Consider the following 27,832-nt stretch of genomic DNA (forward strand, 5'->3'; position numbering starts at 1 on the left):
GCTAGTGTCGCTGTTGGTCTATCTGCTATTTTACCTTCCCCTTTAAATTGTCCTATGTAATTAATTCTGTCAACATTTCAAGAACAAAAGAAAATTCTTCTGGCTACCCTTTCATTTCAGCCACATTTATAATAAACTTGGCATACGGCATCTCAGCACACTACAGAGAAACAGCGGCAACATCTGTAAATTGGGGCCTTCTCATGGCAGTATGTTTCAAATGTTTGACTATGACTCACGGTAAAAAATAAAATTTGCATCACAACCAAGTATGTGTGTTTGAGTGTATATTTACATACACATATGTGCATACATATGTATGAAATAAGTTTCACAAAATCATAAATATCCTTATCATATGCAATGTACTGATATACTTTGTTCAATTCTATTCATTACAAAATGTTTTAAAACTGCTGGTCCTAACCCACTAAATGGTTTTCATCACTCAATGGCTGAAGCTTGCAGTTTAAAAACTACTGCCACAGAGCACTTCTTAATATTTTTCTAGTTGTTGATGGCTTTGAGAGGCCAATGAAAGCTATGAACCTTCTTCCCCCAAAAAACACACATATAATATGCACATAATAGTTTGCATACAGTTGATATACCAGGTTAAAAGCTCCCACCCTAAGCAAAGAAACAACGGCCACTAATGGAAAAAGAGACAGAAAAAGGATAAAAAAGAGAGACAGAGAAGGAAAGAAAGGAGTAAGGAGTGATCAAAATAATTCTAAAAGTATAAAAATGAAGAGTTGTTCAGAATAAGAACCAACAGCTCAGCTCAGTGGGCCCTGAGTGCCTTATTACAGCACTGAGTCGGAACACAGCCTAACAATCAAGGGCCAAAATGAGACAGACAGTATTCTGTTTTCGACGACAAGGACGTATGCAATAAATACATTTTGGAAAGATATCCAACCAAAAACACTTGCTTCAAGTTAAATAGTGAAGCACAGGTTTAATATTTTGTGCATCTCCATTATGCAGTACTGTACACACATTCCTCCACAAGGCCAGGTAAAGGAAACGTCAGTACACAACAGAAAAGTCACAAGACTTTCACATCTTTCATATCATAGTTCTTCCCAGGGCAACATTAAGATCTTAAGAAGCCCTAACCCTGAAAGTTTATATTTCAACGAAATTGAAAATAAAATTATAACTAAACCATAAAATACACATAAGGAAATCCTATAATGACTTCTTTTCACCATGATGAGGCTTCTCTCCAAATATCAAATTCTTCCAAAATATTTGTAAAGCCCCTGCTCTGTTGAGACTCTAACTAGGCATCCCATCTGCCTATCTACCAGCTTCTTATTTTCCTCAGAATGACTTTTGGCGACTTGTTTACAAATCGTCACTGCAGTTTCTTAAAAACTCATCCCCAGAGTTATTAAAGTTCTGATATACAATATACACTGAAGCACCTTTTTACTAAACTCTTCCTAAATCCCCATGAGGTAGAAATGAAGTCTCCATTTCAATGTCCATAACAATGGAGCACAAAGAAGTTAAGTGGTATGACCACATTATCTAACAAAAGTGGAATCAGGACCAGGAGCCAAGAATCTGTTCTCTTTTCATTAGAGCACACAAGCCATGCTGTCAGGCCTGGAAAGCTTTGGCAACAAGTGGCCAAGAACACCTCATCACAGCAACTTGTGTTGTACAACGCCTTACCCGGGCGTCTTCGCCTTTGTATAATAGAGAGCTACTCTGTTGGGCAGAAGCCTCCCTTTTGACTATCTGCAGAATGCTGAAATCCTTACACCACCAGGAATAAACAAAAAAGAAAGGGGGAGAAAAGATCTTCTAGCTACAGGGAAATTTTTTTATCTCAACAGAAAAGAATTTTTTTTTCAATGTTTATCCCAGCACATCAAGTTGTGCCTACCTCTTGAAGAAATGCAAGACGTTGTGTCACAATCATCCTTTAACTTCAGAGAAATGAATCAGGAAGGTAGCAATGCAACAGGTAATGTTTATTTAAATACCTCACTTCATGCTAAGTATTTAGTCTAAAATGTCATCAAAAAATATTCAAGAATGCGTTGGAGTTCTCCAAGTCCCAGTCTCCAAGCCATGTTTCTTTCACCTCTAAAGTAATAATAGTTCAAATCCAGGATGGATCAGGACTCAGGTAAAAATAACCCTTCACGTGGCTGCACAACCGCATTGATTTCCTTGACTGAATTTAGGCTACAACCATTTTAACAAGCAAGCAACAAATTTATCAAGAGCCTTCTTTAAGCAAAACATCATCTTAGGCATGGTGAAAATACAGGACACTCCTGTGGCCTGTGCCCCTGGGAGATTATAATAGAGCTTAGGAGGTGAGACTTTTATATCATAAAACATAAAATTTAAGGGTTAACAGCCGTAGGCACAAAAACAGATGCAACAGGATTTAAGTGATTCCTAGCTAAATGAGTGCATTAGTCTTTCTTTTCTTACTGCCTAAAGGAGTGCTTTGGGTTTAAACGAAGCAAAGGTCACTGTCAACTGCAGAGCTCCAAGAATGCTCTGGAGAAGTCACAGGATTTGGGTAGGTCTAAAAGGATGGGCAAGATTTGGATAAAGTAACATTCCACCGAAGAGCAGCATATGAGATTCTGGTTTTTAGGTCATAGTTGAACCCTGCCCTTTTTAAAAATTTTTCGCTAGGATAGTTGTATTCTTCAAAATGTATTTTTTTTAAGTATGAATTGCTAGAGACTCAAAGCAGATATCTGTACACCCAGGTTCAACTGTAGCACTGTTCACAACTGCCAAAAGGTAGAAGTAACCCAAGCGCCCACTGACGGATGAATGGGTAAACAAAGTACGGTGTACAGATACAATGGAATATTATTCAGCCTTAAAAAAAAAGGCAATTCTACACAGGCTATAACATGGATTAAAACATGGATAGCAGCCTAAAGGCCCACCCAACCACATTTCAGACACAGGGGATAAAACAGCTTGCCTCAAGCAAAGACCTCCTGTGAGTAATAGCTTAGAAAGTAAGACTGGAATCAAATTTCAGACAGCCTCAAATGTCAGAGTGAGCAGTCTGGGCTTCAGTCTGAGAGCAGTTTGGAAGTAAAAGTCAGTGTGTGGGGTAAGGGGGGTTAGATGATGAAACTGACTGAACTTGAACCCAAGTCACCCCGACTTCAGTGTTTTTGAGCTCTTTGCTCAGATTCTATGTCATACAGTAGGACAAGGCTTCAAATGTATTTGAAATATTGTGTAAACCTTAGCTCCAAGTTACCTAGCAAAGTTTTTCAGTTTTGTGTGAACCTGGGCACATGACTGAACCTCTCCAAATCCCAGTTTCATCATCTGGACAAGGAGGACGATACTGGTTCCTCCTGTCTAATCTGAGGATTAAGTGAGATTGTGCGTTAAAGCACGAACCACCTGACACATACAGCAAGCATCTCATAAATGTTACCTACTGTGAGTTTGGCTCTACTGGAATTTTTGGCCACAGTAAATAGCCAAATCAGGACTCAAAAGCCTACAATACACGTTAGTATCTCAGCTAAATGCATGGAGGAGTCCTATGATGCTGAAGTCTTACCAAATGCTCTCTGTATACAGGAATGGATGAGTTATCAGAGGGGCACACGAGGTACGTATGGTCTTTATGAAGCCAGTAGGAAAAGCCTGGGATACTGAGAAAACGGCTCTACAAGACAAGCTGGTGGAATCTTCAGAAATGACAACATGCTATTCACTTCACACAGAGGAATTCACCCTCTTCTTGGGTCTCGGGTCCTGGGAATCTGATCACAAGACATCAAGACATTATGGGTCGCAGCATTTTAAATTTAGCCATCTGTAAGATTTCCCAAATTTCCCTGAAGAGGGCTTTTGTCTTAATTGTTTTTTTTTTTTAAAGACACAGTTTGGTCTACCATACGCTCTGGTTGGTTTTTCAGACACAGTTCAAAATTGTGAAAAACTGCCTAAGTGAAAAATTACAAACATAAGGTCAATCACTGATGTAGGCTTCTATCTGGGTCTTAAATCTGAAACAGTGGAATTCAGACATACACCTCACACCCCCATCTAAGAACAGATCTGTGATACATATAACCAATAATGACAGCCTAATTTTCACAGAGGAAGAAACTAAAGGCATTAGAAGGTTTTAAAGACTTGCTCAAGGTCTCACAAGTAGTAGCAGGAGCAGTTTAACGCCAAAGCTCTACACCAAGGTCTGTGATGCAAGAATAGAGAAGTATGATTTGTCAAGCTCTGTCAGCTGCTGGGCACAGAGATGCCCTCAAGTTACATCAAGTACTAAAGGTTTTACTGTGATAATCACATACCCAGGAACCCCCGAGGAACCCATTACCGAGCTACAAGAAAAGCTGGGACCCAAAAGTGAGTATGGATGGCTGTGAGGCCACATTATGGAACAAAGCAACACAAGTTTGTGAAGACCTCCTTTCCAGTCCCACTATCAATGTGCTCATCCCCTACTCACATGTCTGCTTCCTCTGGGCCTGCTACTGACTGGTCTTCTCACTTTCTACTCCAAAGCTGGCCTGTTGCAAAAACTCTTATTCACCGTCTCTGCCTACACACGGCCCATCATGGCCTCACCACATCATGACTCCTGGCGTCTGCTTCTATTGATATTTTTTTTTTTTCAGTATTTCTCAACTCAAAGTTTGAGGAGAGATTCAAGCCCTATTCATCTTTTTATCTATGCTGTGCTGGCCTTAGATCAGGCAAGCTTGTCAGGCATGGTCCCTGTCAGTGTAGTCTGAGACATGCCTTAACTACCATCATATTATAATCCTTTGTTCCTGTGCTGCCAGTCATTTCAGACTATGAATTAAAGAACTATATATGAGTTCTATGCCACGCCGAAATACCGGCTAAAAATATCACTTCGGGCAGCCTTTATTTCAGAGCAGGATAACACAATACTACCTTATCTTCGTTGCTCTGTAAGGAACAAGTATTTTCCAAATATGTATCATTCTCTAGACCTAATAAGAGTCTCTTAACTAAAGGTACAGAGTGGTCCTGTGTTTCAGGTATGCTACCAGCTACAAGTCTTGAAAATAATATTATGTGGCTAATTGAAAGTAGTAATCCAACAAAAGTGAAATCTGTGTAATGAATACCAAAGTAGGAGAGGGTAGGGAAAAAGGGAGGGAGGAGAGGCAACGAGAGAGTCAGGGAAGGGGAGAGAGAGAAAATTCTGATTATAAGAAAAGCTCAGGGTCTGAAATCTTGAAGAAAAGTCATGCTGGGTTTCCAAGTTTTTCAGATGGTCATGTGGTCAGGTACTCCATTCCAACTATATGTCAAGCACCGGGCTAAAATGCCCCTTAGGGGCTTCCCTGGTGGCGCAGTGGTTGAGAGTCCGCCTGCCGATGCAGGGAACACGGGTTCGTGCCCCGGTCCGGGAGGATCCCACGTGCCGCGGAGCGGCTAGGCCCGTGAGCCATGGTCGCTGAGCCTGTGCATCCGGAGCCTGTGCTCCGCAACGGGAGAGACCACGACAGTGAGAGGCCCGCGCTTACCGCAAAATAAATAAATAAATAAATAAAATAAAATGCCCCTTAATCTCCAAAACAACTCAACAAGAGAAGCATCATGATACCTCTTTTACAGATGAGAGAACTGACCGTCAATTACTTCAATGGTCACAGTGGTTGTGAGTGACCAAGACACAACCTTGGCCTGTCTGCCAAAGGCCCATGCCTTGCCCAATATGCCACAACACAGTTGGATGCACAAAACAGCCTCTCTTTAGAAATTAGGATTATCATTAATACTTATCTGTACTATAGATCTAAGAGCAGAAAGAGATGTGTGTGTAGAGGGGAGGGGTGAATCAGCCGCATGAATTAGCCACATGGCTCTTGTGGTGAATTGCTTCTTCCTCCTCTACTCTGTGCTCTTTTTTTTTTTTTTTCTGGCTGTGCCCTGCGGCATGCAGGCTTTTAGTTCCCCGACCACGGATCAAATCTGTGCCCCCTGCAGTGGAAGCACGGAGTCTTAACCACTGGACCACCAGGGAGGAAGTCCCTCTACTATGTGCTCTTAAAGGTAAAGGACCCTGTGCAGTTATCAATCACCTGCCATCCAGTGAACAGGATGAAAACCCATCTCCTCCCAAGATCGTCTCCCACCTTCCAGAGAGGAACACACCATCCTAACGGTTGCTATCACTTTTCTTTGACTAGAGAGCACCTACGACTTTAGAACTGAATGCACTTATTCCCTGTCACACTAGTTCACGTCACTGTACTGCTGAATGCTAACTCAACACGTGGCAGGAATACGGATTATCTCTTCAATTATTTGTCTGGGTTGTTGAGGCTGCCTTGCTCCAAAACCTATACACTCAGTATCATACTCAGTTATGTTGAACAGCACTTTGTAGGCTGAGAATGCTTCCCTATTAGTGGTATCACTGATGCACATGGTAACTGCGTAAACTTAGCAGGACCATTATTAAGAGCATGAACTACAGAGCCAGACTTCCTGGATATGAATCCCAGCCCCATCACCTACTCGCTGTGTGACCTTGGACAGGTTACTTAGCCTTCTGAGTCTCAGTTTCCTCATATGTAAAATGAAGATAATTTGAAAACCTTCAGTGCATAGGACTCTAGTAAAACTTAAATAAACACGTACATGTAAAGTGCTTAGAATAGCATATTGTACCAATAAGGACTTAATACGTGTTAACTGTCATTGTTTATCATTTTACCAATAAGAAAACACTCTCCTGGGAGTTAAAGTACTTGTTCCAGGTCTCACAGATGGTAAGTAACAGAGCCAGGACTGGAGCTCAGGTCCTTGCTTCCTAGTACCCACCACACTGCCACCAAAAGATGACACTTCTGCAGACCTGAAGTTGGGCCTTAATTTCCTCCAAAGTGAACTTCAAGTACAGCTTCAATTACAACATTTAAATTAATATATTATAAATATTATTCAAATATATCAAGTACTATATAGTGCCTGCATGTACTCCCTAAGCTTGGCAGATAACAGATAAACTCATGCCATTTTGCAAGTTCTAAGAGGAAGAATTTTTTCAATCACCAAAGGTTTTAAGGGAGCTTGGACAGGTTGAAACTGGCAAGCTTTTACCAAAAATCATTGTTTTGAAAAGTATTACAAAACTGTCCAAGAGACAGACTGTGCTCCGAAACTAGACACAACAGCCTCATGGTCTGCTGTTGTTCCCCAGCTCTATCTAGCCCCCTAATGCTGTGACTCCATTCCAAAAACCAAAGCTACACTCTTGAAAACACACACAATTTGTTCTCCATGTTTCCTTAATTGTCTACCTTTTCAACGAGCCGCGCAGGCTGAGTCTGCATTTGGTGAACCCCTCATACACAGTCAAGTCTAGGCATTTCATTTCACCAGCTCAGGAGTCCGTCTTCCTTCCCCCACTTGGTCAAGGTGGGAGGGGAGGTGGCATTAAAGAAGGTTCTTGTTTCACTCAAATTTGCTGGGTCTGGGTTCTCTGGGTAAAGGCCCATCCACCTAGATGAAGGAGAACCTTCTACTTCCAACTCTAAAACCAAAACAAATTTAATTTTTAATCAAACTTACATAATCTGGAAGATGACCCACCCAACTACCATTACCTCTGGAAATGACTGGGGTACTGAGATAAGAAAATTACATTTTTATGTTATGTTTTTTTCCCCAAAGCATTTGTTACTTGTGTAATTTTTTTAAGGCTGAGATAAGAAAATTACATTTTTATGTTATGTATCCCTATGCTATCTCATTTTTTTTCCCCAAAAGCATTTGTTACTTGTGTAATTTTTTTAAGGCTGTTTAAAGGAAATTTTAAAAAGAAAAAAATTTAGAGAACATCTGGGTAGGAATAACACTAAGCTGGGCATATGAACTCCAGCCCTACTCTCTGCCAACAGCCCCGTGAGCTTGGAAAAGGGCCGAGCCCCTAACAAGACTGCAGTCCTGGCTGACACCTCGATGACAGCCTGGTGAGACCCCAAACAGAGGACCCAGCTAAGCCATGCCCGAATGCCTGTCCCACAGAAAGAGTCAGATAATACATGTATGTTATTTTAAGTCACTAAGTTTGGGGCAATCTATTCTGCGGCAAGAGAAAACTAATACACCATTTATACTAAATTCTCAGGAAAAATGTTATCCCCAAAAGGTAGGAATTTTCATGTATACAAATGAAAAGTGGTTCTGACACTTCACATAAACATATAAATGTTAACTAGTATTTTTTTTTATGTTTACCTCATTTATTGTGCTCAGCCAGCACCCTTAAATATAATTTTGTGGCTGACTTGGACGCATAAAAAATTTACGTATTTTACTTATAATCTCATTGGTTGTTTCTAACAGTATCCAAATTATTTTTTCCTGTGTTTCCACAACATAACTAAGTGTTTATTCTAAAAGAACCTCTAACGGCTCACAAAACTTACTGAATCTTCAGCTCAGAAGGGCTATTCCTAGCAATACTAGTTGTCCTCTGAGCGTTTCATATAAAATTCTAAGTAGGAAAAGACAGACAGCCCGAAGACCACCTCCAGCCCCGACCAAGGAACTCTTTCCTGCCTGTCCCTGAGTTAAGGCAGATAAGAGAAACAAAGCAGGGACCCTTGGTCTACTCTCTACCTTTTATCCGAAGCTATCAATATAAGCACCTTCCTTTTCTATTATTAGTCAAATAAATGTTAACTAGTATTATTTTCATTTACTTTCCAATATTTTAAACCAAATATATTGTACTTACATTTGAATATTTTTCATAAGAGTATTGGATCCCATCCTTACGGAGATCCTAATTCTACTACCAACTTCTAAAAATTAAGACAATTTTTACTAGACTTTCAAAGCAGTCACTCTTACATCTACAAGTAGTTTAACTTAAGATTCTAAAATTGGACTAATTCAGACCTCTATATCTGGATGATCCCCACCTGACAATTCAGATAGAAAACAAACTAAATCTACTTGTTAGTACCAAAAATACTTCCTGTCAGAGAATGGACACCTTGGTTCTTTAGTTTCCAAATTTGCCCTGGGCCTTGTTCTTGCTTAAATTGCAGCTTTCCTGTTCCTGAACGGAACCACAGTCCTGCCCAGTCACCCTAAAAACAGAATCACGTCTGGCTGCGTCTCCTGCATACCAAGTTCACATGAAATCCTGCCACCATCCCATCTGGCTGTGGACGGGGGTGGGGAGGCCAGAAGAAGCTCTGACAAAGGACAGAAAGAATACAGAAGAGCGGCGCTTAGGAATGTCACAACCAGCATTTCCCACCACTGACCCCACAGAGACTGCTGGAGCACGTCCTGCAGCTGGGCCCAGCCTGCGCTGCACTCGGCCAAGAGTGAGGAATCAAAGCAAACAGTCTCTGACCCTGTGTGTTACCCCACTGGGCCAACATTCCCTCTATCTGTTCTTACCTGATCCACCTCCATCTCCAATGGAACAGCCTTCCCACAAGGACCACGTCAACATCTGGAACTGTCTCAGATTTAGAGACTCTGCCCGGCTACAGACAGGGTGTTGAACCAACTCTGGGCTTTTTAAACAAGTGTGTGAAGCCAACTCAAAGCAAAGAAGACATAATCCTGAAGCATGCACTTTACTATCTTTCGTAGAAGTACTGGATCCTATTTTTATGGGGATCCTAATTCTAGTACCAACTTCTAAAAATCAAGACAATTTTTACTAGACTTTCAAAGCAGTCCTCTTACAACTACAAGTAGTCTAACATAAGATCCTAAAATTGGACTAATTCAGACCTCTTATATCTAGATGATCCCCAACCTGACAATTCAGATAGAAAACAAACTACAACTACTTGTCAGCACCAAAAATACTTCTTATTCAAATAAGGGTTGCAAAGAGTAGAGTAGATTAAAACAAAACCATATGACATGCATTACAGAATAGAATAAAACTTTGAATGACTTTGGAAGCAAAGATTTCAACAGTATTTCCCTAAAGTGGACAGACTTCAACTACCCACCCCAGGGCCCTTTTTACTCTTCTCCTTTTTTTTTTTTTTTTTTTTTGGCCACACCATGCGGCATACGGGATCTTAGCTCCTTGACCAAGGATTGAAACTGTGCCCCCTGCAATGGAAGCGTGGTGTCTTAACCACTGGACCGCCAGGGAAGTCCCTACTCTTCTCTACCATAAGGTGTTCTCCAGGAGAAAAGTCTTGAGAGGCATGCCTTTGGGTGACCTGAAGCTTAGAATTCCAATCATAAATGCTTCTCATGGAACATATCCTTCAGCATGGTAGCAACACCAATAAAACCACTTCACTATAGAATTCCCTATCAAGCCTGTGACGGGGTTACAGCAGAGGGCCTCATCAGCATCCACTGCCCTTCCCTCTCCCTAACACGCTGATAGAGACATTTAGTAGAGTATTCAACCTACTTACACACAACCCATCTACTTTGGAAAAAACTGACCCTCCGCCAATCCTAGGAGCAGACATCATTTTCTGAAGCCATTCAGCTCATTCTGGTCACCTGGCCACAGTCAGTAGTTTGAGGAGTACGTGTGACTCATTGGCCTACCCAGAGCTTCCGGTTTAGTATGACAGGATCACCAGGGATTCCGCTTCCAGATTCAGCTGGCTGGAGATCCAGAGGATCACTAGGGGTTATAAATACTCTAGAGAGTTGATAACTCTTATCTTGTGAGAACTCTGTGAAGGCAGGGAATATTTCTTACCTCTAGATATGGTGGTGAAAGCGGGGGTGTGGGGGGCAGGTTGGAAGAATAGGGTCCCCTGACCTACAGCTGGCTCACACAAGAGGCTGCAAAAGCTCTGGGTACAGCCAGAGTTCTAAAGCCTGAGCCAAGCGTCCCTCTGTTCACAGGCCCCCTCATCAACCACGGCTTCTGAACATACAAATGACTGTTCAGTATGTTTGCATGATGGATCACTCGAGACCATCACACAATTTTATAGGATAAAGTAAAGCTATGAGACTACAACAGAGACTAAATAATAAAAAAAAATTTTAAAACTGTACCTTCTCTTCCTGGGAAAGAATTAAAAAGCAAAGTGAAATACAAGATAGTAAAATATTGTATGTCATTAACTTGGCCTTTGGCATCAGCTGAACAATTTTCAGCAACCCAAGAAGAAAAGCAAAGCAGGACGCTTATCAGAATAAGGGCCAGAAACAGATCTCCCAAGGGTAGTATATACATCATGTGGGGTTACACAGCGTAAGGTGGGGTAATCAAATTTATCGTACAGTATTTTTTAAAAATTACAAAACCAGGGCTTCCCTGGTGGCGCAGCGGTTGAGAGTCCACCTGCCGATGCAGGGGAACGGGTTCATGCCCCGGTCCAGGAAGATCCCACATGCCGTGGAGCGGCTGGGCCCGTGAGCCATGGCCGCTGAGCCTGCGCATCCGGAGCCTGTGCTCCACAACGGGAGAGGCCACAAGAGTGAGAGGCCCGCGTACCGCAAAAAAAAAAAAAAAATTACAAAACCAATACATACTTAACTTAACAAGCCCTATAATACTGAGGTCTAAAAGAGTAATAACTCTTCCCCGTCCCCATATCCCAACCCACCCCACTAAAGTTAGCATGCCTAAATCCACCCATGCTAAAGTTAGCATGGTACTAAAGTTAGCATGGCTTTCTCTATGTTCATACAAATATACAAACATATGTACACATCCATAAACCCCCATTAAAAAAAATAAGATCATACTACACACATTACCCTATAAGCTGTTTTTTTTTTTTCTTTTTTGCTTAAAATAGAGAATGCCCAATTCTCCAATATGACGTGTGTTTAAAGTTACAAAATGAAGGCACACATCTCATGGAAATAATAGTCCCAAAGTATCATGGAAAACATTAATTATATGAATATCTGGAAGCAAAAAGCAATTTTCTGCTTTTGTCTCATACCAGAAAGAACCTTCCTAAAACAGTCAGAAAATAAAATCATGTAAGGCTGAAACCCAGAGAGTTCGTCTGCTAAAGACTCATGAATGTTAACACTTGACATTTTGTTAAAAAGGAGATTCTTTTATTTTTAGTGGGCACAACAAATCAGGTATTTGAATGCATGTAATGTTCTACTCTCCATCCTATTCTCAATTCAGCTGAAAGTGAACTGTGCCTCTTAGAGCCAGAAAGAAAAATGATCAGCCAACGTCGGTTAGGATATATCTGATGCCTCCTATCTCCATCTCAAAGACCAATGTTTAAAGTCTGTCTTTTATTTGCTATCAGACCACATTTTCAATTAAAGCTGCAGAACCATGATGTTTTCCCACCTGAAAACTGAACAGCTACACTTTGAGGAAAGGTGACACGGGGCCTCACTGCCAAACCAAACAACACCTCTCACCTGCTCTACAGCAATGGCGTTTTATACCTCTTCCATCTGAATCAGCAGTTTACATAACTACACCTCTTAGTTAGTTTGGCAGCCAGTTACCAAATTAATATTCCAAAGCAGTATCCATATATCTCAGGTTACTGTCAACCTCCCCCTACCTCCAACAATCAAATCAAGAAAGACTGAAAGTTCAGTTCCCAGATGGTGACTCCTGTTTCATCAAGAAATTAATTATACGGGCTTCCCTGGTGGAGCAGTGGTTAAGAATCCGCCTGCCAATGCAGGGGACACGGGTTCGAGCCCTGGGCTGGGAAGATCCCACATGCCACGGAACTAAGCCCGTGCGCCACAGCTACTGAGCCTGCACTCTAGAGCCCGCGGGCCACAACTACTGAGCCCGCGCATCTAGAGCCCGTGCTCTGCAACAAGAGAAGCCATCGCAATGAGAAGCCCATGCACCGCAATGAAGAATAGGCCCCGCTCACCTCAACTAGAGAAAAGCCCGCACGCAGCAACAAAGACCCAGTGCAGCCAAAAATAAAATAAATTTTAAAAAAAAGAATTAATTATCCAAAATTATCCTTGAAACATGATCGCCTATCTGGAAAGGAAAGCTATAGGCAACATAAAATACAGCTTCGCATATAATTTTTAAAAATATGTTAGTTCTACAAAGTTATAATCAGTTACGTTCTCTCATTTTATTTACTTATGTTTCCTCCTCCTGTCCCCACACTGATAGACAGAAAAACATGAAGCATGGTCCCAATAATCCCATTCATATCTAGACACAGATAGACTACAACATGGGGAGAAAAGAACTCAGAAGCGAGTCAGAAGCTATTAAAACTACTTCCACCCCATCTATCCACTTCCTTCTCAGCTGCTGGTACAGGGAATCTTCATCTCCTTGGTTTAGTTAACATGTCTCTACCTGAACAGATGCAAATTTCTGTGCTTTATGCAAATTCCTGAAAAGCTATATATAAAAGCATTTTTGACTCATGTTTTAAATATATTTAACAAACTTAATAGAGTAACACTATGAAATCCTTTATAAAGAATTTTTACAACATAAAATTTCTATTACTGTATATATTTATATGTTTTCATTTTTGTGTCTGACATGATACTTTTGTATAGCAGGACATGACTATTCCCAAATCTCCAGGGACCAAACACATATTCGTATCTGGTAATTTGCTCCTGTCTCTACTAACTACAAATGTTAAGAAGGTTTATGTCTTTTTTGACGGTTCACTGCCTTGCATCTTAATGAGCAGCTTCTCAAAGGTCAGGCTGCTAATCTTACGAAGGTATCCAAGAAGCCGCCTGTGGATTTCAAACTTCCTCCTGAATACATGTTCCTCCGAGGGCAGAACTAAGTCTTCCACTTGTTTTAGAACACCCCCGACATCCAGGGCAACACTCTGCACAGTCAGCCCTCTACAAACACCGTGTGGAAAGCAGACTCACTCGACTCTAATGCGATATCACTCACGTGCCAAATGAGCAAACCCAAAACTCTTCCTGAGGGTATAAACAAATACCTCTGGACTCCAGTAAACAAACAGAAAAAAGAGAGAAGAGTCTAAGGAAGAAAAGCCAGGTCTGTGCCACAAAATGCGAAGTCTAAACCCCCCAGATGACCTCCAGTGCACACTCACATATATCTCATTGTGGTCAAACCGTTTCTTGAGGTTGTTGATGACGGTCTCCTCATTGAGAGGTTCTAAAAGAACCATATCTCCAACTCCAATCATATTGTCCAGAAGTGACGTTTTCACCTCCATTTTGGCCATAGTCTCTTGCTGTAAGAAAGAGGGAAAGGGGGACAATATAAATGAGCAAGATAATTTCAGATGGGTTCTTAGCACCAATGGAGAAATGAAACACTGCTAGTTCTAAATGGCCCTCACCTGCCTCATCAATGTCGTAACCCGCCCCCGCCCCTGCCCCCAAAACCTACGTCAGAAGCCTCTGCGGGAGCTGCAGTCACTGCCAAGCTGCTAGAAGCCCCACTTGCCAACCTGCTGCCACAAACAAACCTCCCTTCCAGTCATCAACCCAAGCAAAGTCCATCTACAGAAAGAGCCACTAGGAAGCCAGGGTCACCGTTTTCTTCTGTAGACCATCTCCTCTCCCCAACCAGAAGTTGCAAAACTCTAGCAAGAGAACCCAACCCACCCCTTTCCACTAGCCCTTGCCTACCAATGTCAGACTTGAACCCACAGGAACCTGCTGCCCGAAGACGGCATCCCCCAGTATTCCATGATGAAATGCAGAATGCCATTTCCCAGGAAATGTTTAAAAAATGATGCTAACATTTACTGAGTACTTTTGTCACACATCAGATGCTGTATCAAGAACTTTCCATGCATTAATTAATTTAATCCTCACAACTCTATGAGGTAGGTTGTTATCATTATCCCCATTTTAAGATAAGGAAGCTCAAGGAGATTAAGAAATCCTGCTTATGGTTAATTAGGAGTGTGTTACATTTTGTGCTAAAAGAACTTAAATCACCACTTATAACACTACATCTATGGGGAGAAATTTCATTCCAGGAGTCAACGCTGACTTATAAAGAAAATGATACACCCCACCTGAAAATCAAAGGTTGCCTATATGATATAACCTGCCAAGAGTGACCTCAATATTCTCAACGCTCATTCCAACAGACACACCGCTAGAACAGCAAAACCGAATTAACATGCAACGAACAGACCAGAAATACTAGTTTCCTTTTAGCTCAACGTGAAAGCCTACCAAGTGGAAAACACAGGCACACTGCAAAGGCAGCACTGGACTCCCACTCTAAAGTGCACGGTGCCACCCAAGAGCAGAAGGTTAAATGCCCAAGACTTCAAATCTGATCACTGTCAAGAGTACTATCTGAATTTAGGAGAGTGTGTGTGGTGTGGCGAGGTGTGTGTGTGTGTGTGTGTTATGCTGCTTTCTCTAATATCATCAGGATGTAGAACTAAATTCATCTGGGCCATTCCCTCTAAGTACTTCCAGTGCAGAGGTCAATTTTGTTTAACTTCAGGATACTAACACTAAATAATATTTCAGGATACTAATAAATGTTCACATAGATTCATGCCCCTAATACTGAGAGGGGAGTACATTTAATTCCTTCCATGAAGGAGTCACTCAAGCATCCTATATCTTATAAAGGTCAGTCTTCTTGCTTAAGGCTTAGCAATTTAAATAAATGTACTCTATTCTAGTCTAGAACATCTAGTAGGCCTCTTAGAGGCAAAAGAAACTACATTTAGTTGGGCTATTTTAAAGAGAACTGGGAAAGACCGGGAATTACATAATTCTTTATTATTAATTATTAATGATTTCTATGAATCCAAACACATTCTTTATTTCTGACCCATTAAAAAAAGAATTTTTTTTCAAGTGTGCACTGAAAAGCCAAAGAAAGAAACCAAGAAGCAGCAGCAAGATTCTCTCATAAACGAAAGCAACCAATAAAGAAGTATTTAATATTCAAAAGAAAAACAGGGTTAACTTTTTGTTAATGTCTTTTTAAATTTCATACCAAGTACACCTGGAATAAATAGCCCCAGGTATCGCTAAAACCCAACAATAGTCGTACCAAGAACGGTTTCACGCACTTTGAACTAGGCCAGATCTTTCAAAATAAACCAGGTGGAGGGAGGGGTACTTGCCACTCTCTAGAGATGCAGCAGAAGCCAGGGAGACAGCTGGGCCCATGCCAAGTCCGTGGAAAGACTTGTACAGGAATAGGAACATGAGTACCCAACCTTTGTCACAATAAATTAACATTTAAATCAAATTTCAAGTTCTCAGATTCGAGAAATGCCAAAAGCACTCTAGCTGCGATGCATTACATACAATTTGGCAGATGAGGGAAGAAGGCTTAGGGATTAAGGGGGAAGTCAACCTGAGAAGAGTTTCAAAAATAACCACCGCACACCAGCAATTTAAATTAAGCAAAGAGGCAGAATGGGAACTCTTTGCCCTGGGGTAGATTCCTGTATATAATAAAGTCTATTTATGGAAACAGCTGCAGAAAGACAGCAGCTTCGCTGCAGGTAACAGTAATTAAGCAGCCAGTCTTTCTCTGTAATTAAACCTGCTTCACCATTTCTTCAAATACAAGTTTCAAGCAAGAGTATGGGTTCTAATTTTTACACTTCTATCCCAGCTTCATAATCTGAAGGGCGGAAGAGAGCAAAACAAATGCTGAGTTACAGGCAGTGGGTAAAAGTGCAAAACTCTGAAAATACAACTTTTGCAAATCAAAATACAGCAATAAAGTAAACCAACTGAAAAGGTAATAGCAACATCCACGTAGTCATGCCAGCACAGTTTTGTTTCCTATCGTTTTACTTTTTTAGCATCTAGGCACTTAGGGGGGAGCAAACAGTGACATCCTCCCCCTCATTTTCATTCTCCTGGTGAAACTGGGACACTGAGAAAATGACACAGAGATACTTCCTATCTTCGCACACATGGACTGATTTCCCTTACCATGACTACCATCTCCAGGCCTGGTTGGTTCACTTCGACATCTCAACGAAATTAGTCGGAATATTTTGTTCAGCCAAAAGAAACTGATTTGTTTTTTCTCTGAAAGAGCAACGCTGACTACAGGAACAAATCTCAGAATCACTTGCTAACTCAAGGTTTCCATAAACTATCAGAAGAATTCATATGGGAACGTACATAGAGCACTAAGGATACTTTTTGTTTGACACACAGATGTCCACCTGCACCCTTCCCAAGACCCACAGGGGAAACCACATTGTTCCAGGCAAGCCAATTTTATCCCATGCTCCGGGAATGTAGCGTGCGATCTACACTGAGGCGATCAACACATTTCCACCTCCCAGACACTGTAATTGATTCAGGGCTGGTCATAGAACTGAGCCTGAGGCTTTGGCTTGGAATATGAGGACAAAGGTTCGTTCCATCTACCTCTGGGTGGCATGATTTACAGATGTGATACTTGGAACTTCTGTGACCATGTCTGCTTTCATGAGGGGCCTAGTCTGAGGAGGAAAACAATACAAGGAGGAGGGCAGGGAAAGAAAATAACCTGATAACATCACAAACCTCTTGATCAAATTACACCTGAAGCCCATCCCACAGCTCTCAAGTTGTCGGTCACAGAAGCCAATTAATTCTCTTTATTATTTAAACTGTTTGAGTTGGATTTTCTGTTATTTGCCACAGAAAGCATCTTACCCAATAAAAGAAGCTGGCATGAGGAAATGGAGTGCGTCAGTAACACACTGAAGAGCGCGGACTGGCTGAGCCAAGGACACTGAGTGGAGGCATGAGGACCTACTTACTATCTTAGACCGGCAAGATCACCTTTGATACTTAATAGAGACACAGCTGATTAAACCACGGCCTGTTGTGCCTTATGACATGGACCCGTGCCTGCAACTTTCAAGAATTCGAGGGGAAAAAAAAAAAAGATGCCAGAGTATGTGTTGGCTACTTCTTAAGGATCTACAAGAAAAAGACATGCTTGCTGTGAAACTGGTCTGTCTGAAAGCCAGAGAGGAGAACATATGACGCTACTAAGTTGAGTCATTCTGCCTGGGGGCAGGGGACATAGAGGAGAAGTCCTCTATCCCAAGCACCAACTGTTTCATCTCTACAGCCTGAAAAAGGGATAGCACTCCCACCATGAAGATGCAGTACAGGGGAGGTATCGCCTGCTCTACTGCTTCTTAAGCTTCTTAACTGTTCCCAGGTGGATTCCATTAACCAAGAGCTAAGGCACTCGGCAGAGCAACAAGGCCAGGTCCAATCGCCCAGAGACAAGTTCTCAGACCAAGTTCTAGGTTCAAAACCTGAGGGGTTGGTAGTATATCTGGTTTTAGTTATTAGTCCGTGGAAGCAGATAAACCTCGAAAGCCAACAACGTTTATAAGGGATCTACACTGCAAAGAAGTACGGCTGACAGTGACTTACAAGTGGCTTGACTCTTAAGACAATCGACCCCAAGACCTCCAACTCGTAAAACAAAAAACAACTGCTAAAGCATGACAAAGTCATCATCCCCAGTGCTCCACTTAGATGGGGCCACAGAAGACAATGGACAGAGGAGGTTTTCTTGAGAACCTCTGGGGAGGGGGTGGCTCTGTTTTCAGCCATACAGGGAAGAGGTGCATTATGTTGGCTGGGGCATTTTATTTTCGTAAGCCTAAGTATGGAAAGAAAGGCTTATGTGAATGTTGGGCAGCCAAAGGGGGAGCATAGTAAACATTGGTCTTTTATTTTAAAGGGGACACCATCCAGTATACAATCCTATTCCTATTTGCACCCAATCTCCCTTTCAGGGGGCCCAGTTACCTTGCGACAAGTAATCTAGTGAGAAGCAATACCCAGTTCCCATTACAGAATTCAAAGGAGACAGATCTGCTCTCTCTCTACCCCAAGGAACGTGGTTTATATACAGCCAATGACATCCTCCTGTGACTTGGAGTCCCAGGTCATGATGACAGCTGGTGGTTACACTCATTATTCACTGCAGCAACAGCAGCATCATGAAACCAGGTGGTTCCTGTGCCATGGTTTCTGCTACGGATCCTGCCGCCCAGCCCTCCAGTCTCTCTTAAGTTCCTGCCTAGCTTCTAAGCCCGTATCCTTCCTGGTCCTCCAACCTCTGCAATTCTGTGAGTCTCTACATCGTTCCTGCATTGCAAGCAACCAAGATCCCTAATCGACATGAACACTAAGTACTATGCCCAACATATAATTTTAAACCACGGTTACATCTTCAATATTACAGGTACCTAATCTTTTTCTTCCAACCTTGGTGAAAGCCATCTACAAAATACAACCACTGGCGGAGCCCTCCGAGGAAACACAGAGGAGCCTGGAAGTGGGGCCTCTACCTAAGAGTGCTGATTTAGCCCAACCACCAAGCACACCAACTGATACCCGGTGACTCCATGGCTGCCCCAGCTCTTTCCATCTGTTTGTCCATCCAAGAAAAACAAAATATATGATCACAACCACTCCTTCCCCCACCGACTCTCATCTCAAAAACTTCCAAAATTACTACCTATATTTCAGTGTACACCAGTTCACTTACTGGCATCTTTTGCAGTATAAAAATACCATTTAAAGTATTGAAAGCATCATTTCAAAAATTCCTCAAAATCTGAAAGAGAATGAAACATAAACATCTTAGAGCATCTTAAAATGCCATCTGTAACCTAACATTTAAATATGAGTAGTCTATTCAGTCCCAACCTTAAATGACCAGCCACCTACCATGTTAACGTCATCTATGCTCGGAACGTCAAGACCAGCATTCCCCAAGCCAACAGCCCTACACAGACATGGCCAAACTTCATGGCACATCCTTATGAAGGCCATGGCCATTCTACTATTGATATCAAAGCAGCAACACTGAAAAGCTGTTGCAAAGTAATTGATAATTTAATAATGACTAAGAAGAGACGCAGTTTAAGTTGAAATATAGCATCTGGTGGTCTCCCATGTTATTCGAAGGTCTCAGAGTGCCACAGATGAGAAACGATGTGTATTTTTAAGTTGAAAGAGTTTTACTGTAGAGTTTGAAAGAACACTCACAAATCAGAGCTCAGGGTGCAATGGTTAACAGGGATTAACATCAAGTCATGAACACAATTTTAAATTTGAAGAAACTTTGGGCTACAAACTATTACATAAAAAAGATAAACAACAAGGTCTTACTGTATAGCACAGGAAATTATATTCAATATCCTGTAATAAACCGTAATGGAAAAGAATATGAAAAAGAATATATATATATAAAAAACTGAATCACTTTGCTGTACACCAGAAACTAACACAACATTGTAAATCAACTATACTTCAATTTAAAAAAATAATAGGGCGTCCCTGGTGGCGCAGTGGTTGGGAGTCCGCCTGCCGATGCAGGGGACACGGGTTCGTGCCCCGGTCTGGGAGGATCCCACATGCCGCGGAGCGGCTGCGCCCGTGAGCCATGGCCGCTGAGCCTGCGCGTCCGGAGCCTGTGCTCCGCAACGGGAGAGGCCGCAACGGTGAGAGGCCCACGTACCACAAAAAACATAAAATAAAATAAAATAATAATAATAAATAATGAGAATTCCCTGGAGGTGCAGTGGTTAGGACTCGGCGCTTTCACTGCCGTGGGTCTGGGTTCAATCCCTGGTCAGGGAACTAAGATCCCACAAGCCTCACAGCGCCACCAAAAAAATAAATAAATAAATAAAATAATAATAAATTAATTAAATAAATAAATTTGAAGGAAATTTTAAAGCAAAGCCATAAAAGCCACTTGCAGGAAAACTTAATGAAAGGAGATTATCTACTGCTTTGGTAATTGTAAATGGGGACAGTTGAAACACGTCTATTATAATGTCATCAATAATACACATCAGAGGCAGCACCTTCAGGGCGTCTGCTTAGCATAGTAACAATTGTTCTTATTTGACTCGAGTTCCCCTCATTAACCTGCTTGTAGGGTGGTCATGTATGCATCCTAGACCCTTTTCTGGAGAATCAGCTCCTTGGTGTCCAGAGTCACCCTTATTCATCTTTCTCTCCCCAAAGGCACAGTGCACAGCCTCTGGCATATGGCAGGCATTCACAGAAACACAAAAGGAGAACAAGTATGCAAATTTACAGTTGACAACTGATTCATTCAATAAGGGCACATTCTCACAGCTGCCATCCTTGGTTGCTTGGTTCTGTCAAAGCAGACCAGAAGGCAAAATAATGACTGCGGCTTCAAGCCGCTTTGATCCATTCCTCTAAAAACATATTACTATCAACAAAGGACAGGAAACAGAATTGAGCTATTTGGCTCCCAAAGACATTGCTAATGCTTTGAAGAATAACATGAGAAACACATTTAAGTAAGAAAACAAGGCCAATGTGGCAAGACTTCATGAACAAAATAAGACTCAGCAAATCCTGATGGCAAGACAAAGGTAAAAGAGGGACCAAGTCTATAGGATGCGGTTCCGGTTCCGTACCTAATGCAATGGCCTAAGTGACTGAGAAACACTGGAATTTCCAGATCTTTCAGAATAGCATGGAATCTCATCTCTGAGAAAAGTTTGATTAAATTTCCATTCAACTCAGTTCAACCACCATTTACAGTATTGAGCCCTGTTGGTCCCTGGGATTGTGTTAAGTGCTAGGGACACACTGTGAAAAATCATGGTACTTCCTCCTCTTATACACCCCCAGGAGCTCACAGTCCAGTAAAAGGGTTAAGACAAGAGAATAGGCCACTTCTGAAACTTCAAATGACCCTTTTAATGCTTAAGAGCAATACATGTTCACTACAGAAAAAAGAATCAGAAAATGTAGATGAGCAAAAAGAATATAAGACAAATCCAACACTCTCATGCTTTAGTTTAAATCCTTTTGGATTCATCAGAATCCTTACAAAACCAGATTTTTTTTTTAATTAATTAATTTATTTTTGGCTGTGTTGGGTCTTTGTTGCTGCGCACGGGCTTTCTCTAGTCGCGGCGAGCGGAGGCTACTCTTCGTTGCGGTGCGCGAGCTTCTCATTGCGGTGGCTTCTCTTGTTGCGGAGCACAGGCGCTAGGCGTGCGAGCTTCAGTAGTTGTGGCACACGGGCTCAGTAGTTGTGGCTCACAGGCTCTAGAGCGCAGGCTCAGTAGCTGTGGCACATGGGCTTAGTTGTTCCTCAGGCACGTGGGATCTTCCAGTACCAGGAATCGAACCCGTGTCCCCTGGATTGGCAGGTGGATTCTTAACCACTGTGCCACCAGCGAAGTCCCAAAACCTGATTTTTATAACCAATGAATTGGCCATCGTTTCTGGTGTTACAAATTTTCATATATATCAATATTTCTGCCTCAGGTAGGAATGTGAAATAGATCCACAGGAGCTATGAAACCATGGAGCTGCACCAATGATATCCCCAACACTTTTAAATTCAGCCAAACTGCATGGCCATCTGCCCCCTTGTGCTTTAGCTTTTCCCCTCCCCCAAATCAGCAACCCACATTATCAACAGCCCGCCCACCAATCATCTCTACCACTTGGCTGTGTCTAACATCTCGGCGCACAAAGATGTACACAATACATCCAAAATTTGTCTCTTGTATCATCACACACCAAAATACAAGAAAACAAAAGCAAAACAAAACCCTTCCACTCCCCCTGAATTCCACAGCCACAACTGATTCAGTTTCCCATCCTTGGCCTCTCCCTGTCTCTTCCTTCCCTCACAGCCAACCTATCTCCTTGATTATATCAGCTTAATCACTCCCACTCCATCCCTTCCCCGCCCTTCCCCACTGTGACTGCCCCAGCTCAGCCTTCATTATTTCTCACGCTGAAGGCAACATCTCCTAAGTGGTCTCCCCGACAGCCTCTGCCAGCCCTCTCCTTCCCCCATCCATGGGCCACACCACCGAAGTCGCCTTTCTAAATCACAGTCTGATCAGGTAAGTCCTGCTTTAAATCCTTCAATAACTCTCCAGTGTCTTTAAGCTAATATTCAAATGCCTTAGCAGATGCTCAAAAAGATGAAATGGAGAACTGCCATACGACCCAGCAATTCTACTGTAGGGTATGAAAGGAGAGACTCAAACGCCCACATTCAAAGCAGCATTATTCACAAAACAAAATGTGACATATATATACAACAGAATATTATTCAGCCTTAAGAAAAGAAGCAAATTCTGACGCATGCTACAGCACAGATGAAACTTAAGGACATGATGCTAACTGAAGCCAGTCACAAAAGGACAAGTACTGTATGACTCCACTTATATGAGGTCCTAGAGCAGTCAAATTCATGAAGACAGAAACTAGCATGGTGGTTACCAGGGGCTGAGGGAGGAGGGAACGGGAAGTTGCTGTTTAACAGGTACATGGTTGCACAATAATGCGAATGTACTTAATGCCACTGAACTGCACACTTAAAAAGGTTAAAACGGTCAGTGTTACATTATGTATGTTTTACCTCAATAAAAAAAATTCCTTATCAGAGATGACATGACTCCACAGCCGGACTCCAGACATCCTCCTCCTCCGTCTCATCTCTCCCCAACCAAGTTCCCCTGCCCCCTAAGGCAAACCTCACAAGAAGGACCACCTGGGACAGACAGAAAAGCTGCTTTAGATCCTGACAGTGGTTCAGCTGAGCTGCTTGTCTTAAATAAATCCCCCGACTTCAACCAGTGTCAGCAGCGCTGCCCCATAGGCAGCACGCTCTGAACAAGCCCTACTCCTCCAGCACAGCTGTTAGCCTGCTGGTCTCCCCCGGCCCCTGGAGAAGGCCTGAGCTCCCCATGTGCGAAGACCCCGCTGCCTGGCCGAGGGGGCTGGCTCACAGGGCACTGGGGTGCGGAGCAGGTAGATGATGCGTGTGAGAGGGACACCGCGCGCTCTTCCTTCCAGGGCTGTTTCCATCATCTCTCCCCTTCCCGTCAGACAGCCTTGCATGGTTCCCCAAGAACAGGAAAGATCATGAGAGACTCGGGTTAGAAACCGAACGGCGAGACACTTTCTCGGTATTTACGAAGCTAAGGGCAAGCGGAATGAAAATTGCATCCTTTAGGACAATTTACTCAAGCAGCGTGGTTCTCAAAGGAGAAGGGGTTAGTGGGCCACACAGAACCACTCGGGGTGCTTTGCAGGGCTCCCCAGAGATTGAGAAAGTGGGCCGTGACATGCTTTTGCGAAAAGGCAGAGGGGATGCCAATTCTCACTCCTATCAACACACTTCCTTAGAGAAGCTTAGACAGGGTATATCGATTCACGGCATTTACTTCACGTAGTTATCTGATTTTCCAATCCTGTGTTCCACTGTTAAAACCACTACATACTGAGGTTTTACCCACTTTTCTCTAAAGCTTTTTGTTAAGAATATATAATAGACTGCTAGTAGGAGGGCTTTTGTTACAATCTTGGATTTAGGGAAAAACAGGCCCAACTACTGGGCAGTTTCCATACAATAACTATTGTCTTAAGTTCAAACTATGGGTAACACAAAGGACATTAAATTATCAGGCAATGATACAATGGAACAGATTTGAACTGGGAATGAAAATAAACAGCTAAAAGCATACGGAAGCCCCTAAGCCATAAAGTCAGACTCAAATCTTAAAAAGCTCTGTGAATGGGAAAGGCAATTAATGCAACATTCTGGGTACCTAAGAGTTCACACCCCAGAGGGTTCCTCTGAATAGGCAGAGACGGGCCAGGACCGCTCAGTGTCAGGGGCAAGGTTCGTTTCTATCTGGGTAGAGAAAGGCTAGCCATATCAACCAAAGCCATCAGCCAGGAGCTGGGCTCCCCTCAACCCCGGGCACAGTCTAGTTATTAAGGATTTGAAAGATAGCATCTAGACAGAACTTTACAGTTCATAAAGTGACAGGTTAAAAAAAAGTTTTTTTCTAACAGTGGAAATGAAAAATGTATTATCTAGACTAATTGGAAAGATTTTTGAGTCAAAAATAACTGGCTGCCATGACAACACTGAAGGTTTTGGATTACTACAAACTATCTCTTCTGATGTATGAGCAAAATTTCTTAGGATCCCAGGCAAAACCTTCTTTTAAGAGACAGAAATGGACCCAGCAGATGTTGCACATCTGGTTTCTGGAAGAGCCAGGGTGAGGAAGCTCTCCTATCTGTTCTGACAGTAGGCTTTCACACTTACTATATTAATATTACACACACCCTTCAATCTAATTCCTAAGTCACCAAAGGTCAGAATATTCCACAGTTTTTAAAGAGAAGCTTTACTTGGGAAAGAGTAACTTTCTACAAGTTTAGCTGCAAGAATTTTCCAGGACTGAGAATTCCCTTTTGATCCACCCCAACATGGAACAGCACAGGCTTTGAATCACTGACCCAAGCTCGAATCCAAGGGAATTCATCTATGGAATTCAAGTTTCTGATCTAAAAATTCAGGGATGACAACATCCACTCCACTTTCTCTTTTTGTTTTTTTTTTTTGCGGTACGCAGGCCTCTCACTGTTGTGGCCTCTCCCGTTGCGGAGCAACAGGCTCCAGACGCGCAGGCTCAGCGGCCATGGCTCACAGGCCCAGCCGCTCCGCGGCATGTGGGATCCTCCCAGACCGGGGCACGAACCCGGGTCCCCTGCATCGGCAGGCGGACTCTCAACCACTGCGCCACCAGGGAAGCCCCACTTTCTCTTTCGAGAAAGCAAAGCCTGACTCCCGAGAGGCTCTCACCAGATGTTAGTTCCCTCCCTTCGCAATGCCCATTTCTCCTGATCCTAAAGAGCTCCCCTACTCTCTTCCCTGCTGTCTTCTGGCAGGTGTGTCCATGCAAATAACCTCAAGCACTGCCTCATTTGAAATAGACACCCCATGGAGTTCAGTACCCGGAGGAGGAACGCAGCCAACATCACTGTCCCCACCGTCACTTCCTGGAGGAAGCTGTGCAGAGTCATGGCAGGAACAACTGCTGAAGGGCAGGGAGACTTCAGAGAATGACACCCACCCCCAAGACTGGGTCTGAAAGCCACCCCCAGCCCTCCCTCTCCACCCCCTCCCCAAGCATGGTACCCTCACCAGCCAAAATCCTAGAAGGTCAAGAATGTAGGGCAAGCCGTCCTGGCTTTAGGGGGAACCTATGGTCATGCTGTCCTATACTGGATGTATACGAGAACTCATGAGCTAACGTCTGAAAAGGCCTATGAGTTCCTGTGGGACACAGTAGCCAAAAACTCTAAACCACTGTTATAGCCAGAAACACAAACTCAGCTGCACTGGGATGTGCTAATTATAACCCACAGTCCTCTCAATTTGTTCCCTCATGCGGATTAAAAAATATTCCAATAATAAAAACGTGTTTAGTTTGGCAAACCTGACACCCTGGAACCCCTAGGTGAACGTAAAACATTTCACATGTAACTGGCACACCTGACAGCTCTGATTGGTTCCTGGCCGGTGTGCGGATCCCAAATACCACCAGTGGTCATTAAATAGAATACAGTCACCTGGGGAAAATCAAGTTTCCTTCCAAATGAATTGGCTTGTTAATCAGAGGGTCCCAGTCGAGTCCCACATGCTAATACGCTCACCCAAGTCCTCCTGTCCTTGCCCCCTCCCCCTGCTTACATCGCTTGTACAGTGATTCTTTCTGCTCTCTTCATACTTGATCAGACCATCCAAGCACTCAAGATGTTCCCTTATAATTCAAAGTACGGTGAATTGCACCTAGGAGCCACCCAAGTAGGCTTTCTTGTAGCCATCAGTTTGGGGGTCCCTATAAATCAATTTTTGAAGACATCTGGCTGAACAAAGACTCTCACATAAAATAGCCTGGGGTACACCAGAGCAAAACGACCTTCCTTTAAAAAGGTACCTTTCAGTCATTCAGGCTCTTTTCAGTGACATTGGAGGGAAATATATTGAATTTAGTGCACTCCTTGGGGTAAGGAAGCAAGTTATCTCTCCGGGAAATGTCAGCTGTTGCATTTTGCAACAGACCAGAGGTTGGAATGACCACCACAGTGGCTCCAGAAAAAAACCCACAAGTGCCATATTGCAGACTCAGTTCTGCAGCTAGTGCGCAGTGTGATCCTAGGCACACTGCCAACTCTGAGCCTCAGTTTCCCCACAAAGGGGTCGAATACATCATCTCCTAAGATCCTGTCCCAGCTTCCATCATTACTGATTCAACCAAAAAAAAGCTCAACTCTGGCAAGACTGACCTCCTTCATTTTGGGATGCGCAAGCCTCCTGGGTCTGGTTACAAAGAATGTTAAAAACCAAAAATGCCAGTCCACAAGAAACTTTCCCAGTGACATCTACACAGAGGTAAAGGAAAGCAGCTCTCTTTATTCTGACCTCACCAGCAAAAAAAATGTATTAAGGGTCTAATCATACACAGCACAGAAGGAAATGCACAAGATCAACAGCATCACCATGAGCAAAGGCATCAAGGTACACGTGAATGTGTTCTCTCTCTGTTTACAACTACATGGTTAGCTGCAAAATGGCACTGGCTTTTTTAACAAATGCATCTAGTTAAGAAAGCAAAAAGGGATCTCAAATTACAAATTTAAAAACCCATATAAAATCAACTATACTCCACTAAAATTTTTTAAAAAGAAACCTATACAGTAAAAGAAAAATGTGCGTCACTCAACAGTACATCTTCAGTAATGCCTCTGTGCTTGTGGTTAAGAAAAAGTATTTTTGGAATAATAAAAATTCAGAAGCTTCCTCAAGCAGTTATCCACTAAAATAAAGTCTAATACACTACGTAATCAAAGAGAGAGATGTTTATATATTTACGTTAGGGCTTCATGAATGTTTATTAGTTCAGAATCGATCAAACAAAAATAGCTAAGATGTTACCAAAATGACACTGATAATGTAAATTGAGAAGGCATAACAACTTTGTCACTGAAAAAGAATTTTTAGAAAAAATAGCGAAATTGCAGTGGGTTACTTCACCTAAGTTGATTAAAA

At 42.5% G+C, this 27,832-nt stretch overlaps 1 protein-coding gene across 4 annotated transcripts in view; it reads right to left on the bottom strand.

Moving 5' to 3' along the window:
* MYO1B (myosin IB) overlaps positions 1-27,832 on the bottom strand; it is a 189,631-nt gene that overhangs the window by 143,588 nt on the left and 18,211 nt on the right. For all 4 annotated transcript variants that reach the window (XM_060016389.1, XM_060016393.1, XM_060016392.1 and 1 more), the window contains exon 2: positions 14,031-14,174. In XM_060016389.1, the coding sequence (XP_059872372.1) occupies positions 14,031-14,165 (135 nt within the window). In that variant the 5' untranslated portion in view covers positions 14,166-14,174. The remainder of the gene's footprint in view (positions 1-14,030; positions 14,175-27,832) is intronic.

This window comes from Delphinus delphis, chromosome 7 (genome assembly GCF_949987515.2).
Source record: "Delphinus delphis chromosome 7, mDelDel1.2, whole genome shotgun sequence".
In the NCBI taxonomy this organism is placed as follows: domain Eukaryota; kingdom Metazoa; phylum Chordata; class Mammalia; order Artiodactyla; family Delphinidae; genus Delphinus; species Delphinus delphis.